This window comes from Manis pentadactyla, chromosome 4 (assembly GCF_030020395.1).
Source record: "Manis pentadactyla isolate mManPen7 chromosome 4, mManPen7.hap1, whole genome shotgun sequence".
In the NCBI taxonomy this organism is placed as follows: domain Eukaryota; kingdom Metazoa; phylum Chordata; class Mammalia; order Pholidota; family Manidae; genus Manis; species Manis pentadactyla.
The window spans coordinates 41,130,051-41,151,699 of record NC_080022.1 but is presented as its reverse complement, the minus strand read 5'-3'; the positions used below and the strand labels follow the sequence as shown (position 1 = coordinate 41,151,699).

Here is a 21,649-nt window from a genome sequence, read left to right as displayed (position 1 = left end):
TCTGAAAACACATTTTATTTCTTAAACTGCCACCAGGAAAAGACATTGGAGCCACCTACCACTTGAGGGCAGCAGAAAATGGAGCTGCATGTCATTCGGTGGTTTTATTGTTTCAGTAGCTGGAAAAAACAAAGCTCTTTACATGATTGTCTCTCTGATGTGTTGTGTGACATAAAACCTCCTTCTAACATAGCACTTTTTTCAAATGTTTTAAACAAGAAAAACCCAGCGTAATTCTTAACGGGATTCAGGAAAGAGTAGGGGTGAGAAAGAGGGTCTCATGCTTGGAAAAATGCCTGGTACACATTATAAGTTTAATAAAGAGTAAATGACAACAGAAAATTTTAGGGCCTGTCAGAGTTGGAAGGGACCCTAGAGAAGGATGAATCCAGCTCCCTCATTTTATAGACAGGACCTTGGGTCCGGAGGAGGGAAAGGGCTTGGCCCAACCCACAATGACATAGAGAAGGTAACGGTTTCAATACTGACCCAGTTAGTCTATGAAGACAGAGGTTCTGACATTGTCAAATGACATCATAGATAGAGCCTGAAAAGAGATGGACTCCATCATTGGATTTGATACTGAGTTCCTGAAAACACTGTGACACCTCAGTTGTGAGACTGTTCCCCTTGTGTCTTCCTCTACCCAGGGAGGATATGACTACCACCTTTCACTCTTACCACTTCAACTAATCCTAGTGCTCTGGACAACATAGTTCTGATTGTATTCAACCTATTTCCCACCCTTCCTGGCAGGTACTTTCTGGCAGGACTATAAGGGGTCACATGTTAAATTTTCCTATCAACACTGGAGGATGGAGTTGAAGGCCACTGGAAAGGAAGTGAATGGGCATGTGGCAGTACGCTGTTTGGAAAGAAATAACAGTATCAGAGTTGTGATCTTAAAAGGACAATCAGAAAATCCTTGTGAAAATTAAAAACTCTAAATATGACTTAAGTACATCATGGAGAAGACTTAAGTAACTTTAGCCTGATCAAAATACAGAAACTAATTATGACTTCGTTCTGCTAATAAGTGGGCTCAATTACATAGATGGGCCTCTAACCTCACAATAACTACAGTAAAATGCTCAGACGTTAGCCTGGCATTTCAAAGATCTGCTAACCTGGCCCCAGCCCACACTCTGGTCTCCTGTCCTGCCATAGCTCCCACCCCTGGCTCCAACCACTGTTTTCTGAACACTGACTGCAATGGTTTAACTGCTATGATATATCAGGCTATGCTCTGCACTTGCTCCATTTTGAGGATCATCTCAATGCCACCTTCTTTGGATGATTTTCCTGCTCTAATCCTCACATTTACTTGAAGATTCCTTGTGGATCCCACAGACATTGCATATACTTATGCATTCATTTCTGCCTTGTCTTCCACACTACAAAGAGGGCACTAAAGAGAGCACAAACTGGGCCTTAATACCACTTATTTTAGGGATTATTTCCATTTATTAATAGTCTACCAAGAATTCCTTCTTATCTTTCTACCTCTTCTGTTTTTCTAGCTCACTCCTTCCAACAGCCCAACTCTAACAGTTCTGTGATTCCCCATAGGGCCCTATAAACCAGGATCCTAACACCTCTTCACCATTCCCCACCCATCTCCTATTTTCACTTCTCTTCCTACTCACTTAAATTCCAAGGCCCAGTATTATAATCGTTCCCTTGATATATCCACTTCTCTCTTGCCTCCTCTTGCTTTGTTATTTTGCCTTATAAAACCCCTATTCTGGACAATCTAACTCTTCACCCATGCTCTACCGTTGGGAAAGTAGATAATGAAAAATACACAAGAATGTCAACTAGACTCTTCAAATTCATCACCACTAACTCCAAGTGGGCCTTTTGTACTATCTGGTAATCACTTTATTTTTAAACATCCATCTGTTTTCCTAACTGATTATTTCATATCTTTTTTCCCCTTTCCTTTTCTTTACCTTCCTTTTTCTTCTCAGCAGATAACTGACCACCTGTATCCATACTTGCATATTTAGTCCTCTTTTGGGTACTCTGAAAGCCAATCCTTTCCCTTCTGCCCCAGCAATTCTCTCTCTTGCCTACCTACATCAGTATTTTGCTTTCCAAAGGGCCATTCCATCAGTTTAAAAAAGTGCTAAGATATCTCTCACCTTAAAAAGAGAAACCTCTCTTGACTGCATATTCCCTTATGGCTACCACACTGTTCTCTGTTCTTCATTTCAGCTAAACATCTCTAAATAATTATCAATACTCCTTGATTCCAAGGAATAGAGGACTCCAAGTCCCCTTTCATTCTCTCTTGAGCCCATTTAAATCAGATTTTACTCCTTCCTTTAATCGAAGCAGTTCTTACCAAGGTCACCGAAGACCTCCATGTTGATAAATCTGGAGATGAATTTTCAGTCCTCATCTAACTAGTTTTCTCATCATATTTGACATATTTGCTCACTCCTTTCTTCCTTCCTGAAGTATTTTTCTTCATTTGGCTCTAGGACAGACACCATACTCTCCTGGTTTTATTCTATATTCACTGTTGCTCCTTCTCAGTCTCCTTTGCTGGTTCCTCCTCATTTCTCTGATTTCTAACCCTGGAGTGGCCCAGGGCTCAGTAGTTGGACTTCTGGGTTCTATAGATACTCACTGTACAGATGGTCTCACCCAGTCTCCTGGTTTCCATGTCCCCATATGCTAATGACACCCAAATTTATATTTTCAACTAAGACCTCTCCCCTGAACTCCAGACTCTTATTCCAACTACATCCTTGACAATTCAAGTTGGATGTCTAAGGCTTCTCAAATTTAATTCAAGACCAAATTTCTGATGTTAATCTTTTGGCTATATACCTAGGAATGAATTGTTGAGACATATGGTAACTCTATGTTTAATTCTTTGAGGAACTGCCAATTGTTTTCCAAAGTGGCTGTACCATTTTGTATTTCCACTAGCAATGTGCCAACAGTAGATTATTACAACAATTTCAACAACTTCATTCTTGCATGTGGATGTTATGTTCATTTAAAAAATTACAGCCATTTTAGTGTTCATTGCAGTTTTGATTTGCATTTGCTTAAATATTAATGTTGAACAACTTTTATTGATGTATAGTTGATATACAATATTGGTTTTGGGCATTCAACATAGTGATTCAACAATTATACATATTACAAAATGTGCTGAGCATCTTTTTGTGCACTTTTTGGACATTTATATATATTCTTTGGGAAATATCTATTCATTATTTACCTATTTTTAATTGGGTTGTATTTTTATTGAGTTGTAAGAGTTCTTTATATATTCTGGATAATATACTTATCAGACATATGATTTGCAAATATTTTCTCCCATTCTTCAGATTGTCTTCATGTTTTTATGGTGTCCTTTGAAGCACAAAAGTATTTAATTTTGATGAAGTTCAATTCATCTATTTTTCCCTTTGTTGCTCATGTTTTTGTTATATCTAAGAAATCATAGCCTAATCCAAGGTTATGAAGATTTACATCTATGTTTTCCTCTTAGAGTTTTATAGTTGTATAGTTAAGAAATTTAGTTTCTTCTAAAAGTATTATAGTGTTACACTTATATAAACGTTCTATTTTAAGTTGGTTTTTGTGTGTGGTTTGAGGTGGTTTGAGGCCCAACTTCATTCTTTTGCATATGTGGATGTCCAATTGTCCCAGCACCATTTGTTGAGAAGACTAGTGTTTGCCTCATTGAATTGTCTTGACACTCTTGTTGAAAATAAATTGATTATAAATGTAAGGTTTATAGTTGAAGTCTTAATTTTATTCCATTGATTTATATTTCCCTCCTTATGTTAGTACTACAATCTCTTGACTGCTGTACCTTGGTGGTAAATTTGAAATCAGGAAGTATGAATCTTTCAACTTTGTTCTTCATTTTCAAGATTGGCTATTTTGAGTCTTTTGCAATTCCATATGAATTTTAAATCAGCTTATGAATTTCTACAAAGAAGTTACCTGGGATTCTGATAAGGTTTGTACTGAAGTTGTAGGTCAATCTGGGAGTATTGCCATCTCAGCAACCTGAAGTCTTTTAATTTATGAATATGAGAAGTCTTTCCATTTATTTAGGTCCCCTTTAATTTCTCTCAGTGGTGTTTTGTAGTTTATAGTTACAAGTCTTATACCTCTTCCATTATATTTATTTTTAAGTATTTTTTCTGTTTGATGCTTTTATAAATAAAATTGTTTTCTTATTTCCATGTTTGGATTATTTATTGTTAGTATACAGAAATACAACAGATACTGATCTTCCATCTTGCAACCTTGCTGAACTTGTTTATTCTAATAGTCTTTTGTTGTTTCTGTAGGATTTTCTACATATACAAGATCATCTTCTTTGTGAATAAATATAATTTTACTTCTTCCTTTCCAACGTGGATGCCTTATCTTTCTTATCCTTGCCTAATTGCCCTGGCTAGCACCTCCAGTACATTGTTGAAGAGAGTAATATTTCTAAAACACAATTCTAGATTTTTATTTCCCATCCTTGGAAATTTTCAGCGACTTCATATTGCCCTTAGAATAGATTTCACTTCTTATTTGCTTACAAAGCCAGTCTGCATCTCACCCTTGCCTTGCATCTTACAAAATCAACCCAGTTGAATTACAATACTTTTCTGAGCTCCTTGCTCTCCTGCTTCTGGGCCTTTGTGTACACTATTCCCTCTACCTGATACACTACCTTCTCCATCCATCCCTTGTTTTACCAGGGTAATTTCCAGGTAACACTCCAGGTCTTAGCTTACACACAGCTTACACCTGGAAACTTCCCATTGTCCTACAGAACAAATATTGTATTCCTCCAGTGTATTTCCACACCACTGGGGTCTTCTTTTAACTTTATTACATTGCATTTATAATTGTCATCTTACTTATCTGTCTTCTCTAGGCTGTGTGCTCCTTGAGTGTGGAAACTGTGTCTGATTTACTTTTGTAACTTCTCTGCCTTGCAGAGAGTTTGGGCCATAGTATACATATTAAAATGTAACTTGTTGAGTGAATGAATAAATGGGAAGAAGTCCATTGATCTGCTTGTTATGAGTCCCATTCTTCAGTAAACCTGTCCTTGGAAGTTCTAATCAAGTGGTGTGAAAATAAGCTAGGAGTTTGCAGGATATTGTTTAGTGTCCCATTATGGGCCTGAAGTAATCAATATAGTCATAATCAGAATTTATAATCTTGAAGTTTTAATCAGAATTTTCTCTGTTAAAGAGTAAGAAGAAATTTTTAACAGTATCCTTTGGGTGGATATACAATTATAGGGATAATGTTTTATATAGAATTTCAGATTTTTAAGCCAGTTCAAAAACAACTTCCTCATTTTTTTTTATTGAAGTATCACTGATATACAATCTTATATTGGTTTTATGTATACAACACAGTGGTTCAACAGTTACCTGTATTATTAAATCCTCATCCCCACTAGTGCGGTTACTATTTGTCAACATAGGAAGATATTACAGAATCATTGGCTATATTCTCCATGCTGTACTATCATCACCATGACTAACTTACATTATGACTGAGAATTTTTGTGCCCCTTTAGCCCCCTCCTTGACCCACCCCAACCCCTCCCCCATGGTAACCACCAGTCACTTCTCAGTGTCTATGCATCTACTGCTATTTTGTTCATTCTGAAAAATAACTTTTTCTTGAATCCAATTATTCAATACTGAGGATTTGCTAGACTCCCCTGCATTTTGATGTAACAAATATTACAAAAAAAAAAGCTTGTTGTATGCTCGTCGTATATCTAGCATGGTATTAAGAACTTTGTATAAATTATCATTTCATCTTTACAACTGCTCAGTAAGGTGGGGATTATCATCCCCATTTCACATGCGAGGGACAGAGTACCCAAGTAAATTGCCCAGGTTTCCAGGGGCAGAGCAGGATTCGAACCCAAGCCTTTTTTGACACTAAAGCCATACTTTTAACCATTTACTTCCTTCATTTTACCTATTTATAATGTATTGTTTTGCAAAATTCTTGAGGTTAAGCTTGACAGTCAGTAAGACATATTTTATATTGTCAAAATTATCCCCCCCAAATTTTTTTACTTATTCAGTATAATACACAGATACAGTATGTTTGAGTAATTTCAACAGAGCCAACTATTTTCATCAGACTTAGGTCAAATCCTTGCTTCTTTGGTTGAACATCAGTTGAAATCCTTCGCTTGCATATAGAGACAATATTGAAAGTTACAACAAAAATTCCTTTCTTTAAACACTGAGCACTGAGGGCATATAATTACATTCATTTACAGTTAAATGCAAACATGATGCCACTATTCTTTTTACATACTTCGATTTTCTGGACTGGGGATAGAGTGGAAGCACCTCCAGTGCAAGTATGTACTGTTTTTTGTATCTTTCAGTGCCAAGTATTGCTGTGAATTGGGACAGTCTCAGACTTTAAAAATTTGAGATATTTACTTCGTATCTCTGTTGGGGTGAGACAACAATGTTTATTAGTAAAGTTAATGAACAGGGACCAGTTATAAAGATAACTATATCCTTAATCATGATTGCCATAACCATTTGATAGTCTCCATTTTTTGAGCACTTATTCCCATGTACCAGACACTGTGAAAAGTGCTTTATAAGCATTGTCTATTTAATTTTCTTTATCATTCAGGTGCAGTATGCACAAAACTGAGACTCAAAGACTTTAATAATTTATCCATGATGTTATAACTTGTAAGTGAAAGATTTTGATTCAATCCCAAATTTGTCTGATTCCAAATTCCATTCTTTTAACTATTGTCCTGATGTTAGGGTTCATGGCTCATAACCCTGATTTTTGAAAGAATAAAATAGATTGCTGATTGTGTTTTTAAAAATCAAGGCCATTAGATTTGGAAATGCCATCAACACAGAACAATAATGGTGCCCTTTGCTTCCAGTAGTGATTTTCTTCTTTGAGACTCCAGACACATTTCTCTGTTTTTTCTGGCCCAGCCATGATTCCCTCTAGGTATTTCCTAACACTTTCTCCACTCTTCTCTGCTAGTTCTTTCCTTTCCCATCCCAACTATGCTCCATTCCACCAAATATCTCAGCATATTCAGAACATAATTACTCTTCTGTGCTTTGCTGATGCATAAATTACCTGGAAAGACCTGGCCTCCTTGTGGGTGATGGTCAAAAGTTTGATGTGAAGACCTGTAGGATTTAAAACAGGGAAATAATAAGATCTGATTTGTTTTATAAAGATCACTGTGTCTATGATAAGGAAAAGTGATGTAGGTGCAAACATTGAATTGGGGAGATTAGGCAAGGACCTTATCAGTGGTCTAGGAGAGAGGCAATGGTGGCAGTGAAGACAGAAAGGGTCAGATCTGGAATATATTTTGAAAATAGAATTTGAATTTCTGATATATGTTGGATGTTGAGCCAAAAAAACTTGCTGATAGTTGGACTTGGGTTATGAAAGAAAGCAGAGAATTAAGGAAGAAAAGTGATTAAGGCTTGAACAAGACATCCTCTATTTGTGTTACAAGATGGTCAACACAGCAGTCATCAGTTTAAACAGACACAACTGTGATTATGGCTTAGAAAATCTTTGACTGAAAGAACTGCCTATTTGCCATTATGTGTGTATGTACAGTGCCTTAGTTTTTTCCAACTACATGAACCTGCTAAGTGCAGGACACTGTGCTAGTCAGTTTCACAGAAGTAACATCATTTAACTTCCCCTAAAAGAATTAATATCCCCATTTACAGAGAAGGAAGTAATTTATGATTTTACTGGGATTAGACAGTTAATAAGGGGCTGAGTTGAGATTTGAAGTCAAATTTGACTCTAAAGCCCATTTTCTTGTCACTGCAATAACTCAAAGGCACAGAATCAGAATTCCCCAAACTTTTCTCCTCATTACTTGAAGCCTCTGTTGCCTCTCATGTGCCCTACTTTTGGAGCCCCAAGCTGGCAAACAGGACAGCTTTGTTCTGTCTGTAGCCCATCAGCTGACTTGTCTTGTGATTTAGGGCAAGCTTCTTAATTTGATGGTGTCTCAACATTCCCATATGTTAAGCAGGGCTAGTAATTAGTGGTGGAGACAGTGCTATGAAATCTGCAGATGAAGTGCAAATATGTTCTTTCCCAGGGTGTTCTTTTGATTTCTTATAGCTTCCAGTATCCTTCATAAGGAAAGGAAAAAAAACAAAAAAGAAAAGGAAGGAACTAGGACAAATGTAAAACTGCATTTGTTAGCTTACCAGAAGTCAATGGAACTTTTGGGACATAAATGTAATAATCTTTCTTACTTTATAGTATTCAGTAAGTATTCCTAATGGATGAATAAATTTTATTTAAAAAAACCACTAAGGTAGGCTTTGAAAAACCACTGAAGGTCTTTAAAAATGATTTCTATTTTATTTCTTAAACCCTAGATAGTCTCTAGTAGGAAGAAAAAGGAGTTACTGCATATCTACTGTCTACTATGTGCCAGGAATGAGGCTAACTGCTTTCACACGAAATCTCATTTAATCATCATAATAGCCCTATCAGGTAGGTGCTATTATTATCTTCAGTTTACAGGAGAGAAAATGATAGCTTGCTATAGTTTATTAACTTGTCATAGGTCACAAATAGGAATTTGCAGAGCCCAAGACTGGACTAAGCTGGGCCTTCCCAGTTCTAAATTCAGGCTTTCCCAGGACACCCCGTTGTCCTGAAAAATTAGGAATGATGACAATTTTGAACCATCCTATCACACCCTGGGTGTGTGTGGCATTTAAAAATCTCTTACTGCTTGTTCTTTTCAGTCCCTGGCACAGAAATGATTATTCGTGTAGCACAATTGTTATTATTGTGCAGCCTCACATATTCTGTCTGCCCTAGGCAAACATGAACAATAATGGACTATATTTATGAAACCAGCAGCTTGGAAGTATGAGCTCCAGATTACCATTACAATTGTAACATAATTTTTTTTTTTTGTCGCTTAGCACCATTTATATGGAAGGCCTTTCTCCAAGTCTCATGCAAAATAAACTGGTTCTTTGTATATTCAAAGAGCTCCTCACAGTTTTTATTTGTTTTTTCTTTCAGTTTCAATCAATCATCCTGCATTTCTAAATACTGACATCACAGATATTCTGTGTTCATGAAGAGCTGATGTGACAGTCACTTCCAAAAATTGGAAAATAAAGAGATAAAAGTAGCATGGTTTCCCTTAAAGATGGTTGGGAATGGGGAGAAGGAGTTAGAGTAGGACAGAAAGATGCAAAGATCAGCTGATGACCAAGTGGTTCATGGTCTCAGTTCTCCTCTTCAGAGTCATTTTGGGTTTAGGACTATTATGAATCCAGAGCCTAATCTTCAGCTTTCCATGGTCAAAAGCACCATTTTGTCAAGTCTTCTTGGGGTTGATCAATGTCTGCAAGACACTAACAACGTGCCCTAGTAAAAAGCACCTTTGAGTCAGAAGACGTGTGTATAATTCCTAGCCTTGTCACTATGAATTTGGACAAATTTATCTTCTATAAATAAAATTAATAATAATCCCTATAGGGTTGATTTGAGGATTAAATGAAATAATGTATATGAAATCAGCAGTTGTTGGTTATCAGTAATCCAGACTGAAGCATCAGCACAACTTTATCTAGGGAACACCTGCCTTTTCAATGACAGGTATACATGTGTCAGCTGTTCAAGGCACTCCTTTCTTTTTTTTTTTTTTTCAAGGCACTCCTTTCTTATAGCCAATGTATCTGCAAGAGTGATTTAGTAATTGGAAGGTTGTCTGAGGAATAGAGAGTTAAATGATGATCAGAACAATAGTATTCTCTTTTTAAAAATTTTTTAAAAATTTTATTTTGTTATCATTAATCTACAACAACAGTATTCTTATAGCTACCACTTATCAAACATCTATTCTAGGCCAGTCTCTTTGATATCCTATTTATTGCATGATTTCTAGTCTTTACACCATCCCTACAAGGTAGATATTATCTCCAATGAACCCATGAAGAATATGAAGCTTAGAGACCCACAGACATTAAGTTGCCCCAGAAAAAAACAGGTTAGGTCAAAAGGGGAAAAAAGATGGCAGGTAGGAAGGCAAGGCAGAAACCTCCCCCACCCCACACACACCAAGAAAGCAGCTACAGCATATACAACTAACTCTGCAATTGACCCGAAGACTGCAGAACTGACCACGTACACATTGTGAAGAAAAGAAGAGAACACAGAGAAGGCTAAAGTGGTAGAGCGACAATCCATCAGGACCCAAGCCCTTCCCAATCTCAGCCCACTTGCAGAAGGAAGGGGAACAGAGTAGGGAGGGGATAGGCTCTCAGGAACTCTGCACACCTGGCCCTGGGGATAGGCTCTGGGAACACAAGTCCACGTTGCACTGAGTTCTGGTGATTAGCAGGGATGGACACTAGGGAGAGTTGGAGCACTCTAGGAGGCTGAGATTCCAGCCACTTGTAGAGAGGACAGTCACCCTCCACTGTTCCCACTGAGACTCAATGCAGAAGTGGAAGTTTGAAAGATTTACCAGAAGCAAGAGGGGTGCCAGAGGGGTGAGGGCTGGATGGAGCTCCCTTCACAGGAGAAAGGACAGGTGGATGATGCTTCCCCAGCCTTTCCTCAGTTAGGGTGCTTGCAGGAGTCCCAAACACTCCACCTATATCACTGGTGCCTCAGCCCCAAGGCTCTTCCCTGTGCCCCCTATACTCCACCCACTCAGCCTGCTCTGCCCAGCAGTATCAGACTTTCCTGCATGCCAGGCAGAGGGAGGCTTTCCCAGCTTTCTCAGCCCTCTCTCAGCCCAACTGGGGAGATGCCTGTGGGAGCCAGCCCCAAGAGCTCCTTCCTCCCCACAGGTGGCTGTGGCCACAATGGCCAGCCTTCCCCACCCTATTGGCCCACTGATGCAGGGAAGGAAGAAGGCAGTCCTGCCCACAATGATCTCACAGAAGTGCTGCTGTTCTGCTCACAAAGGGCCAGCTAGGCCACAAAAAGAGCCTCAATAAATTAAAAAAGATTGAAATTTTATCAAGCAGTGTCTTAGACCACAATGGTATGTAACTAGAAATAAATTACACAAAGAAAACAAAAAGGCTCACAAACACATGGAGGCTAAACAACATGCTTCTAAATAATCAATGGATCAATGAACACATCAAAACAGAAATCAAACAATACATGGAGACAAATGAAAACAAAAATACAACAGTCCAAAATTTGTGGGAGGCTGCAAAAGCAGTTCTAAGAGGGAAGTACACAGCAATACAGACCTACCTCAAGAAACAAGAACAATCCCCAAAACACAGTCTAAACTCACAATTAAAGAAACTAGAAGATGAAGAACAAATGAAACCCAAAGTTAGTAGAAGGAGGGACATAATAAAGATAAGAGCAGAAATAAATAAAATAGAGAAGAAAACAATAGAAAAAAATCAATGAACCCAAGAGCTGGTTCTTTGAGAAGATAAATAAAATAGACAAACCCCTAGCCAGACTTACCAAAAAAAGAGAATACACAAATAAACAAAATCAGAATGAAAAGGAATAGTCACAATGGACATGAAAGAAATACGAATTATTAGAGAATTCTATGAAAAATTATATGCCAATAAGTTGGACAACCTACAAGAAATGGACAAATTCCCAGCAAAATACAACCTTCCAATTCTGACCCAGAAAGAAACAGAAAATCTGAACAGACCTAGTACCAGTAACAAAATTGAATTGGTAATAAAAAAATTCCTAGCAAACAAAAGTCCAGAACCGATGGCTTCACAGCTGAATTCTACCAAACATTTGAAGAAGAGCTAATACCCATTCTTCTTAAAGTATTCCAAAAAGTAGAGGAGGAGGTGTTTTTTAAAATCTATACAACAGGTGTTTTTTTAAATCTATACAACAATAATATTATTATACAGCAGTAATCATAGTACAACTTTTTTTGGGTTCCCAGACCCAATTCCAATGCATGTGTATGGTGGGGGGAGGGGGTCTTCCCAAACACAACAACAAGCAATTCTCAAACACCAGCAGGGTGTACAAAAATTCAACTCAATTCTGAAGCTGTCTGCCAAGAGACAGCACCAGATTCCCCAGGTTAAGTAAGAGCTTTGTCCTACAAGACTGTCCTCCTCCTTGCCATTCTAGATGCTGGTCATCAGCCCCAGGCAGTTACCTATGCTTCTGACCTACTAGCTACAGATTGGAGGTTCACATGACCTCCCCCTTAGGTTCAATTAATTTGCTAAAGCATCTCACAGAACTCAGGAAAACACTTATATTTATCAGTTTAATAAAGGATATCATAGAGGATACAAGTTAATAGCCAGGTGAAGAGATACATAGGACAAGGTCCCAAATAAAAGAGCTTCTGTCCTTGTGGAGCTTAGGGCCTGACTCAGTAGGATGTGGGAGCATTCTGGTTCCCCAAGTGTAGAAGCTCTCTTTGACAGAGAAGTAGGATCCAAAAGAGAAATATGCTCCTCTCATGGGTTTTTGTGAGGGCTTCAGTGTGTAGTCACGATTGATTAGATTATTGGCCATTGACTGATTCAACCTCCAGCCCCCATCCTTGGGTGTGGGTCCAAAAGTCTCTCATTAACATGCTCTGACAGGCATTTCACCTTTAAGACTCTGCAGTGTTTTCAGGAACTGTGGATGAAGACCAAATATACCTGAGAAATACATATTTGGTCATCTAAATGACCAAATATGTATTTCTTATGACCCACTATATTACAGGAGGGAATACTTCCAAATTCATTCTATGAGGCCAGCATTACTCAAATACAAAAAACAGGCAAAGACACTACAAAAAAAAAAATTTTAGACCCAGGATCGTAACAAAGCAACTAAGAGGTGGGGTGGGAGTTCTTAGAAGCCTTTTTGAAGTAGGTGGTGTATAAGCCAAGCCTTTAAAGATGAGTGTTTCAAATAACTGGTTGGTTATTCTAACCAAAGATGGCAGCTTGAGAAAGTGTAGGATGTTATATTTAACACCAGAAAGAAGGAAGGCTTTTATTGAGTATGTCCTATATGGTAGGGTCTGAGGATATAGAAATACATCAGAAACAATCCTTGCCATTGAGGAGCTCTAAGTCTAGAGGGATCAACACATGTAAACAGTCATTAGAGTGATGATAACTTCATAGGGTAGAAAAGAAATGTTAAAAAGAAGAGTGTGTAACTCTGACTTAGGGAAGTCAGGAGATGCTTTGCAAAGGGGATGATACTTGAGTTGCCAGTTGAGAAAGGAGGAGGAGTTTGCTAGGCGGAGTGGGAGAAGTTAGGAGTGCTGTGGGCAGTGAGCAGTCCCAGCACTCTTTTACTGAACAATCTAAGTGTGGCAGACAGCAAGTAGGCAAGGGAAGAATTTCTTCCCAAAGATTTTGGCTCCTGTTTTGAATGACGGTAAAGTCTTCTTTTCAATGTGACACCTTAATAGTAGATAGTTAAATGAAAAGTTCTGGACTCAGACCTGGATTCTCATCTGCCTATCTAATCATCTGTATAACCTTAGGTAAAATATTTATTTCTGTTTCTGTTTCCTCATTTATACAACTTCTTTGAGTCTCAATTCCTTCTGTTCATACAGTTCAAAAATAAAGTGCGTAGCACAGAGCCCGACATATACAAAGTGCTGTTATTTCTATCATTATGTCACTTAGTCCTCACTAAGCCACCTGGACTCAGGGTATAATTTCCCCCCTTTTTCCAAAGAATAAATTTGGAGTAGGTACGTTACCTGCGTAAAGTTTAAGCTGGATAAACTGGAGTCCCGTCCGCTTTAATTTTATATCCGCTCCGGATTTTCCCAGGCGGCCCCGGGGGCAGGCTCCTGTCCGGCAGCGTAAATCCGTAGCCAGTATTTGGGCACCGCCTCTGCCTGCGCCGGGTGGGCGGGGCCTGGAGGGGCGGGGCGGGCGAGAGGAGGGAAGTTGTCGAAGTTAGGGGAGACGCCCGCTCGCTCGCTCGGGCCTCGCCTTTGGCCGCTTCCTCCGCCTCCTCCCCGCCCTGAGCCCCCATCCGCCAGTCCTTCCTTCCCCTCCCGTGCATGATGGAAACACCATGGCTGCGGCGGCCCAGCTCTCCCTGACACAGGTAAAGCCGCCCGCCCTTCCGCCAGGCTCGGTCGGCTGGTGTCCCCGGCCCGGTCCCCTCCCCCACCGCCCTATGGCTCACTGATCCCGGCCGGTTTCTCTCCGTCCCGGACTGGGCGGCCGATGGTGAGAGCAAGAGCGAGTGTGTGTGACTAAGGGAGGGCGCCATCCCGAGCTGGTAGCTCCGCCACGGCCGCAGCAGCCCCGCCCCGGCTCGGTCGGCACCCCCGGCCCCGCCCCGCGCGACCCCCTGACCGCTGGCCCCTGCGCCCGCAGCGGAGTGGACCGTGTTCCCGGCCGGGTCTGCGGGTGCCCGGCCCTCCCGCTCCGCTTAGCTTTCACCCACCCAGGAGTTTGCTTCTCCAGGCCATGTGTACCCCAGGTGAGCTCCTGTTGAGCTCGTGCGGATCAGCCTCACCCCCGAGTAGCGCGCTTCCCCCAGTTAGAGTGACCTTCCTGAGCCAGACGCTCAGGACCCCCTAAAAGCCAGTCTCCTCTCTAAACCGTCATTTTCCCACTGAGTCCAACGAAAACCCTCCCTTCCACAGCAGTTTACTCCAGACACCTTTCCCAAAGAAATCTCATCCTACCCAAGTCCTTAACTCTGCTAGCGCATTCTAGAACTCAGCCTTTTACCGTCCTGATTAAGTTTCTTTCTGGGTCAGACCCCCGATTCAGTCTTAACCTGCCCAAGTTTGCTTCCATTCCCACCGTGTGGGCTCTCAATCGCTCTGCCAGCGGATAACAGGGAGACATCCTTTAACGGGAGTGATAGTTGCAGCTGTCTTGGTGCTGGGAACTACTATAGAGATTACTCGTCTCGGGGCCGTCTTCACCGAAATCTGTTCTCAGGGTCTTTTCTCTTGCTTTTCTATTTCCTTCAGAGCCCAGTCCTTGTGCTTACCAGAAAACTGTTAGGGAGCCTTGTACCAGCCCTTCGGTAAAGAAAACCAATTATAATCTTCCCATGTTGTCCAGGTTGACAAGCACCTGTCAGTCCCTTTTCGCTTCTCTGACCAAAACTCACCCCAACCTCACCGTCTCAGCCAGTTCTGTCCAAAGCCGGTGGCTAATGTATTTCCCCGCTGGGGCCCATCGGCAGCCTTTCTGCCTGCCTTTGTAGTTCCCTGCCACTTTGTGGTTTCCTTGGCCTGGGTTCTCCAGTACTTAACAAGGCTTTAACCCTGGGTTGGGGCATACACTCAGCGATAGATTTTTTCTGTGTTGGGGTCAAGAGGCTTTGAGGTGTTTCACCAGCACTCTAAGATAGACCAAAAAATATTTTCCGCAGAAACCAGGAGTCACATATAAACATGTGCCCCATGTAAACTAACTTTAGTTCACAGGAAGTATCAGTCTCATAAAAGTGAAATCTGTTTATTTCCCAGTTTACTTCCCTAATTTGACAGATAGATAACCGTGAAGAATCCTTGGAATGTGATGGTTTAGTCTTGATGGTGAATCTTTGTGAGGGTCCTCCTGAAACTCAAATTAGAGGAATGGCAACATTGACTTTTGGGTGTTCACTTTAATATGAGCCTAGTTAGTGATCTGCATTAAACATTATCCTGTAGGCAGGCTGTTGTTCTTCTGCTCTGTTGGCCAGTTGGGGCACGAGTTTGACCACCTTGAAGATTTTTGTTCCTTTGAAGTCTTCTGTAGACCTTCTTAGTTATGTGTGTATTTCATTCTCTCCCTGTGAAATACTGTTTGTTGTTTCTGTTTACTAGCATTCATCTTTGGGCATTTTCTTCAGGTTTTGCCAGTTCTATAGACAGTGAAATAATTTATGTACTTGTGGTTATATATATTAACATGTACGCAGTAAATACTGAATCAGGAGTATTATCCTTCAGTGTCTCATATGAGAGAACATACATGGATGGTTCATTTATGTTGATTATTCAATTTAGAATATTTTGATTTTAAGACATTAAGAGGAAGTAAAATTTTTGTAAAGACACAGGAAAAAGTATCTTACCAAGTGTTAATATACCATAATATATCTCCATGTTATTTTAAAACTTTGCTAATTTGTGTTTCTTTAATTTAACTTGCTAACTGCTTGAGGCAAACTGAGATAACAGTGCAACCTGGTTTCACATTCATTATGGATGTTCATGTCACCCTCACTCCTCACCCCCACCCCCAAAACGCACACATTTAGGCATAGGCATACTCAAGTGAGAGCTCCTCCAGGGCAGGGACATCTTTTAATCTACCTCTCTTCCTCAGTGCTCATCTGGAGGAAAGTGATTAATAACTGTCTTATGAATGACTGAAGATTCTAAAGGGCTCTATGACAGTTACAAAGATAAGCAGATGCTGAAGTTAGTTTCTGCCTCCGGTCATGAGATAAGGGTTTGTGTGTAGATTCATTCATTCAGCAAATACTTGTTAAGTACCAGTTGTGTGCTGGGAGTGTGCTGGATTGTCTTGTTTATAATTTTTTGCCTTTATCAGTTAAGCAAAACTGACAGTTTGGGGGAAAAATGTGAAAACTGTTTTAATTTACTCCTTCCTTCCTCTGCCTGCCAGCCAGCACTCCATCTCCTCAACCACCAAGATAAATTATCTAAATTATCATATTCTAATGTCTAGAGAGAATAGAATACTAGGCTAATGAAATGTTCGTTCCAGGCCCAGCTCTGCCAAGAGCTAACTGTATGGCAGTGAGTTAGGTCTCCAGGCCTCAGTTTTCTAAACTTAAATATTCATTCAACAAATATTTGTTGGGCGTTCACTATGTGCTAGGAATTATTCTAGGTACTGAGGATATACTAATAAACAAAATGAGTGACTCTTAGAGCTTGGAGACAAACAAAACATGGAGCTTGTATTCTAGTAGGGGAGTTTGAATTAGCTGACCTCAGGACCTCTCCAGCCAGCATTCTCTTTTTAGAGGTCATATTCTATGATTTGTAGATCTAGTGCTGACTTTCCCAGGGTACTTTAGGGCTGTGTAGCCTTAGTGTGCTCTAATTTCCATTGTCTTCACTAGATGTTCTACTTTCTTAGCAATATGAAGTAAAACTTGAGTGAGAAATATCTTGTGATTTTTGCATATGGTGGATTACAAAAAAGGTATAATACTTTCTCTTTTTAAGCTTTTCCAATTGTCTGTTTCTTCCTCAAGCCTGTATCCCTAATAATAACAATAATACATTAGCTTCCCTTTGGGTGTACTGTGAATTTTACCTCACCCAATCTAACACTTCATTTTGCAAACTAGGGAAGTAATTTCCATCAGCTAGTAAGTGGTAGATCTAAGATTTGAACCAAGATCTGTAGGACGTCACAAGCTATTTCACTACAGTTCTCTTGTGTACTAGATGCTTGGATATCCAATGCCCCTTTATGTGTTTTATTTTCTTTTTCAGATATACCCTAATTAGGTAGTAAAGTTCTGGCGGATGGAATCTGTGTCTTTTGTCTCTGAATCTCCAGTGCCTTTCATTGTATCTTGACAATATAATTGTGGGTGAACAAGTAGTGCTCTTGATGATGATGAAAATTTTATTTTGTTGAAATATGGCATGATATGAGTATTTTAAATAATTTCTAGCAGTTCAGCTTTATGCTGAAGTTTTCTTCTTTTAATTTAGCAAGGGTTCTTTTTTTTAATAATAAAAATGCCCTTAGAATGGGACTTAATTAAAAAAATCTTAGTATATGGTCTTTAACAATAAATGCTATAAGAATACTTTTAATGCTCTTTTTAATTGCAAGGGTCATGTAATAGCATTACAGAAAATCTAGAAATTAGAGGAAAAAATCTATAATTTCATAGTTTCTGGTGCTTGTTTTCAATTCATTTAAAAAAAAGGTATACAGTGTGTGTCAATAATGCATCCCCTTGTACTCTGATTTAAACAGTAAATACAAGGTAGAGTATGAAAATTACAACATGTTCTCAGAAGCAGAAAAGGGGTATTCATTCAACATGACATATTATTTGAGTTCTTACTGTGGGAAGGGCACAATAATGATTTTTTTTTTTTGCCTGCAGTTACTGTACAGTATACTCAGGAAATTGTACTTCCTAGAGTGATACCTAACTGTTCTCAAAAATGACTTGGAATGTTCAGCATTTCGGAGGAGTTGTCATAGTTAAAATTAATTAGGAACAGTTGGGTTTGTCCAATAAAGAGCCTTCCAGGAATAACCTGAGTGCATTCCTTTGTTTTCACTCTATTTGCAGACATAATGTTAGTAACAGACTAACATGTAGAGAAAGAGTGAGCATCTTTATTTAGTAGTGAATCATAGTTCTAATCTCCACTCTCACTAATAGTCTGATTTAAGGGCTCAATCTAAGGTATTTGACTTGCTCTTCAAGAAACTATAAACACAAATGTTTCTTTGTTTAGCAAGTTTTGCACATAATAAAATTGGAACTCTGGAAACCAAAAGCAGGAAAATGGGGGGAGTGAGAGGGAAGGGAGGAGATGGATGGTTACTTGGAGAACTGGTAGAAATGAATAAAAAGTTAATTCAGGCATAGTTCATTAGGCAAATCCATACACTGGAATTTCATTTGAAAGTGGTTGAATACTTATCAACAAGATAAAATGTTATGCCTTCATTAAAAATTATATTTATAAAGGAGTTTATAATAATCTGAGGGATGTTGTAACTTGAATGCTGTGTTATAGTAAAGAGGAAACATTTTTAGACGAATGATCTAACCCAATTAGCATGCATAGAAAAAAGACTGAAGAGAAAAATACCAAGATTTTATAATAGCACGGTTATAGTTTTTATTTGTCTTCTTTTCAACACCGAGCATGTTTTTCTTCTGTAATCAGCTGATTTGCCATTTTTAAATGACAACTTTTTTTGAAAATTTACTCTTTTAAATAGAAAATCAATAACTGTAAAATCAAAATCTGTGTTCTAAGATTGTATCTTCACTTAGCATTTCATTTTAAACAGTCGCATCTTTGGGTTTAGAGAAATTGGTTAGAAGAATGATAATAATTATTATAATTGGTTTGGAAAATTGTCAGAGGACTAATTTTTAATTTTGTATGCTGCTTTATAATTTACAATGCATATTATGCTCTGTCATTTGATCTTCACAATAACCAATGAGGTAGGCTGTTATTTTCATCCTTTCAAGTTGGAAAATACTCAGCCTCAGGATTTGTGATTTAAGTTTTACAGTCAGTAAATAAGCCAGCATAAACCCATGTTGAAAAAAAAATTCAGACAATACCAGTAAAGGTCCCTTCCTGCTCTGGGCTCTTCCTAGAGGCACTTACTCTTGCCAGTTTCTTGTGTGAATTCCTAGCAATAATCTGTGAGGTATATGAATATATACATATGTGTATACATATATGTATCTTATATTTTTCTTTTGAGTAAGCTGCATATTGTTTCAGAGTTTATTTACTTAAGCTTAATTGATCTATAAGATTGCCCTATACCAGCACGTTCAGATCTCCCTTATTATTTTCAAAACTTGAGGATATCCTTTATATGAATATACTGTAATTTACAGAACTAGTCACCTAATGATGGGCATTTATGGTGTTTTCAGTCTTACTACCAACAGTGCAGCAGTGAGTTATTCTAATGCTTTCATATTGGAGGTGCAATTAAAAAATAAAGGTTGGAACTCTTTTAAAAACTTGTTTTTATGTGATACAAATATACAAAGAAAAGTCTTACTTCCTACCTCTTTAGATTGGGGATTTCATAATGGACTTTAAAAATACCAGGAATTTCCAAACTTCTGAAATAATCAAATTGCTTATTTCTTATTATGTCTTCAATAAAAGTAAAAATCTGGCCAAGAACACTGGGGCAAGAACATACTTTTGGGGGAGAAAGCTTCTATTATTACAGTACTTTTTTTTTTCTTTTCGATTATGGTTTCTCAGCCTTGGCGCTACTGACTTTTGGAGCCAGATAATTGGGTGTGGGGGCAAGTCCTGTGCATGGTGGGATGTTTTGCAGTCTCTCCAGCTGGGGCAATCAAAAATATCTCCAGACAAGCTTGGATTAATATTTAGTCTATAGGCACAGACCTGATCATCTACATTTGCCCTCTTACAGCACTAAATTGTGTTTTCTACCTTTATCTTGCATCTACCTACCACTTCAGCATTTTATTAAAAAAAAAAAATAAGGGAGAAATGTGGGATTCACATATAAATCAAGTATAAAAATCAAACGAATAATCATATCTGACTTGATTGTTTATAGTTCATGATGCGTGATCAAAGCCGGAAGTTTCTGTGATATGACTGCCCGTGTGCACTGTTCACCATGTAAGAACTTATTCACTATATAAGAACTGGTTCACCATGTAAGAACTTGTTCGTTATGCTTCAGAAGATTGGAGACTGTTGAGAATTGGGCTTGGGGTTGATTAATGATTGTGCATTGAGTCCCCTATACAGAATTTTATTGTTGTTAACAACCATTTGATCGATAAATATGAGAGATGCCCTCTAAAAAAAAAATACCATAAGAGCAAAAATCTATTCGTGTAAAGACTTAAAAATTGTGTAAAAATGTTCATGTTCTATGGGGAGGCTACAAAAAAAGCAAATACTATTTTATCACATTTGGAAAAATAAATTATGTGTTATCTTCAAAAAAAAAATATCTCCACACATTGCCAAATGTTCCCTGGGGCACAAAATTGCCTCCAGTTAAGAGTCACTGGTCTAAATTTGTACTTTTCAAATTTAGTGATCTACTAACGCATATAGGAGATACAGAGCTATGTGCTTGCTATCTTAGTATAAGGATGGGGGAATAGTTTATCTTCATATTTTTATTCCTAAACCTGCCACAAGCCAGAGATGACGAATTGTGCATAGATATTGAGCTTAGAAAACTTAAATGGAAGACAGCCAGAAATTGTGAACTTAATTTTCTTTTTTGGTATCATTAATCTACAATTACATGAAGAACATTATGTTTACTAGGCTCCCCCCTTCACCAAGTCCCCCCCACGTACCCCTTCACAGTCACTGTCCATTAGTGTAGTAAGATGCTGTAAAATCACTACTTGTCATCTGTGTTGTAGAGCCCACCCCATAAACCCCCCCACATTATATATGCTAATTGTAATGCCCCATTTTCCCCCTTATCCCTCCTTCCCACCCACCCTTCCCAGTCCCTTTCCCCTTGGTAACTGTTAGTCCATTCTTGGGTTCTGTGAGTCTGCTGCTGTTTTGTTCCTTCAGTTTTTTTCTTTGTTCTTATACTCCACATATGAGTGAAATCATTTGGTACTTGTCTTTCTCTGCCTGGCTTATTTCACTGAGCATAATACCCTCTAGCTCCATCCATGTTGTTGCAAATGGTAGGATTTGTTTTCTTCTTATGGCTGAATAATATTCCATTGTGTATATGTACCACATCTTCTTTATCCATTCATCAACTGATGGACATTTAGGTTGCTTCCATTTCTTGGCTATTGTAAATAGTGCTGCGATAAGCATAGGGGTGCATCTGTCTTTTTCAAACTGGGCTGCTGCATTCTTAGGGTAAATTCCTAGAAGTGGAATTCCTGGGTCAAATGGTATTTCTAT

General features: G+C 38.8%; 1 protein-coding gene and 1 long non-coding RNA gene across 5 annotated transcripts in view; one reads left to right on the top strand and one right to left on the bottom strand.

Annotated features, from left to right (window-relative positions):
• Positions 1-7,132: 7,132 nt before the first annotated feature.
• LOC130683348 (uncharacterized) lies at positions 7,133-20,345 on the bottom strand. Its single transcript, XR_008997004.1, has 3 exons — positions 14,182-20,345; positions 13,745-13,905; positions 7,133-7,184 (listed from the first exon to the last, which is right to left on the bottom strand). It is a non-coding gene; the product is annotated as an uncharacterized LOC130683348 (long non-coding RNA).
• The window catches only part of EPS15 (epidermal growth factor receptor pathway substrate 15), a 161,210-nt gene continuing 153,484 nt past the window's right edge, over positions 13,924-21,649 (top strand). For 2 of the 4 annotated variants that reach the window (XM_057500205.1, XM_057500204.1), the window contains exon 1: positions 13,925-14,100. In XM_057500205.1, the coding sequence (XP_057356188.1) occupies positions 14,068-14,100 (33 nt within the window). In that variant the 5' untranslated portion in view covers positions 13,925-14,067. Of the gene's footprint in view, positions 14,101-21,649 lie in introns of all 4 variants that reach the window. The other 2 variants (XM_057500206.1, XM_036892915.2) reach the window with 2 other exon arrangements.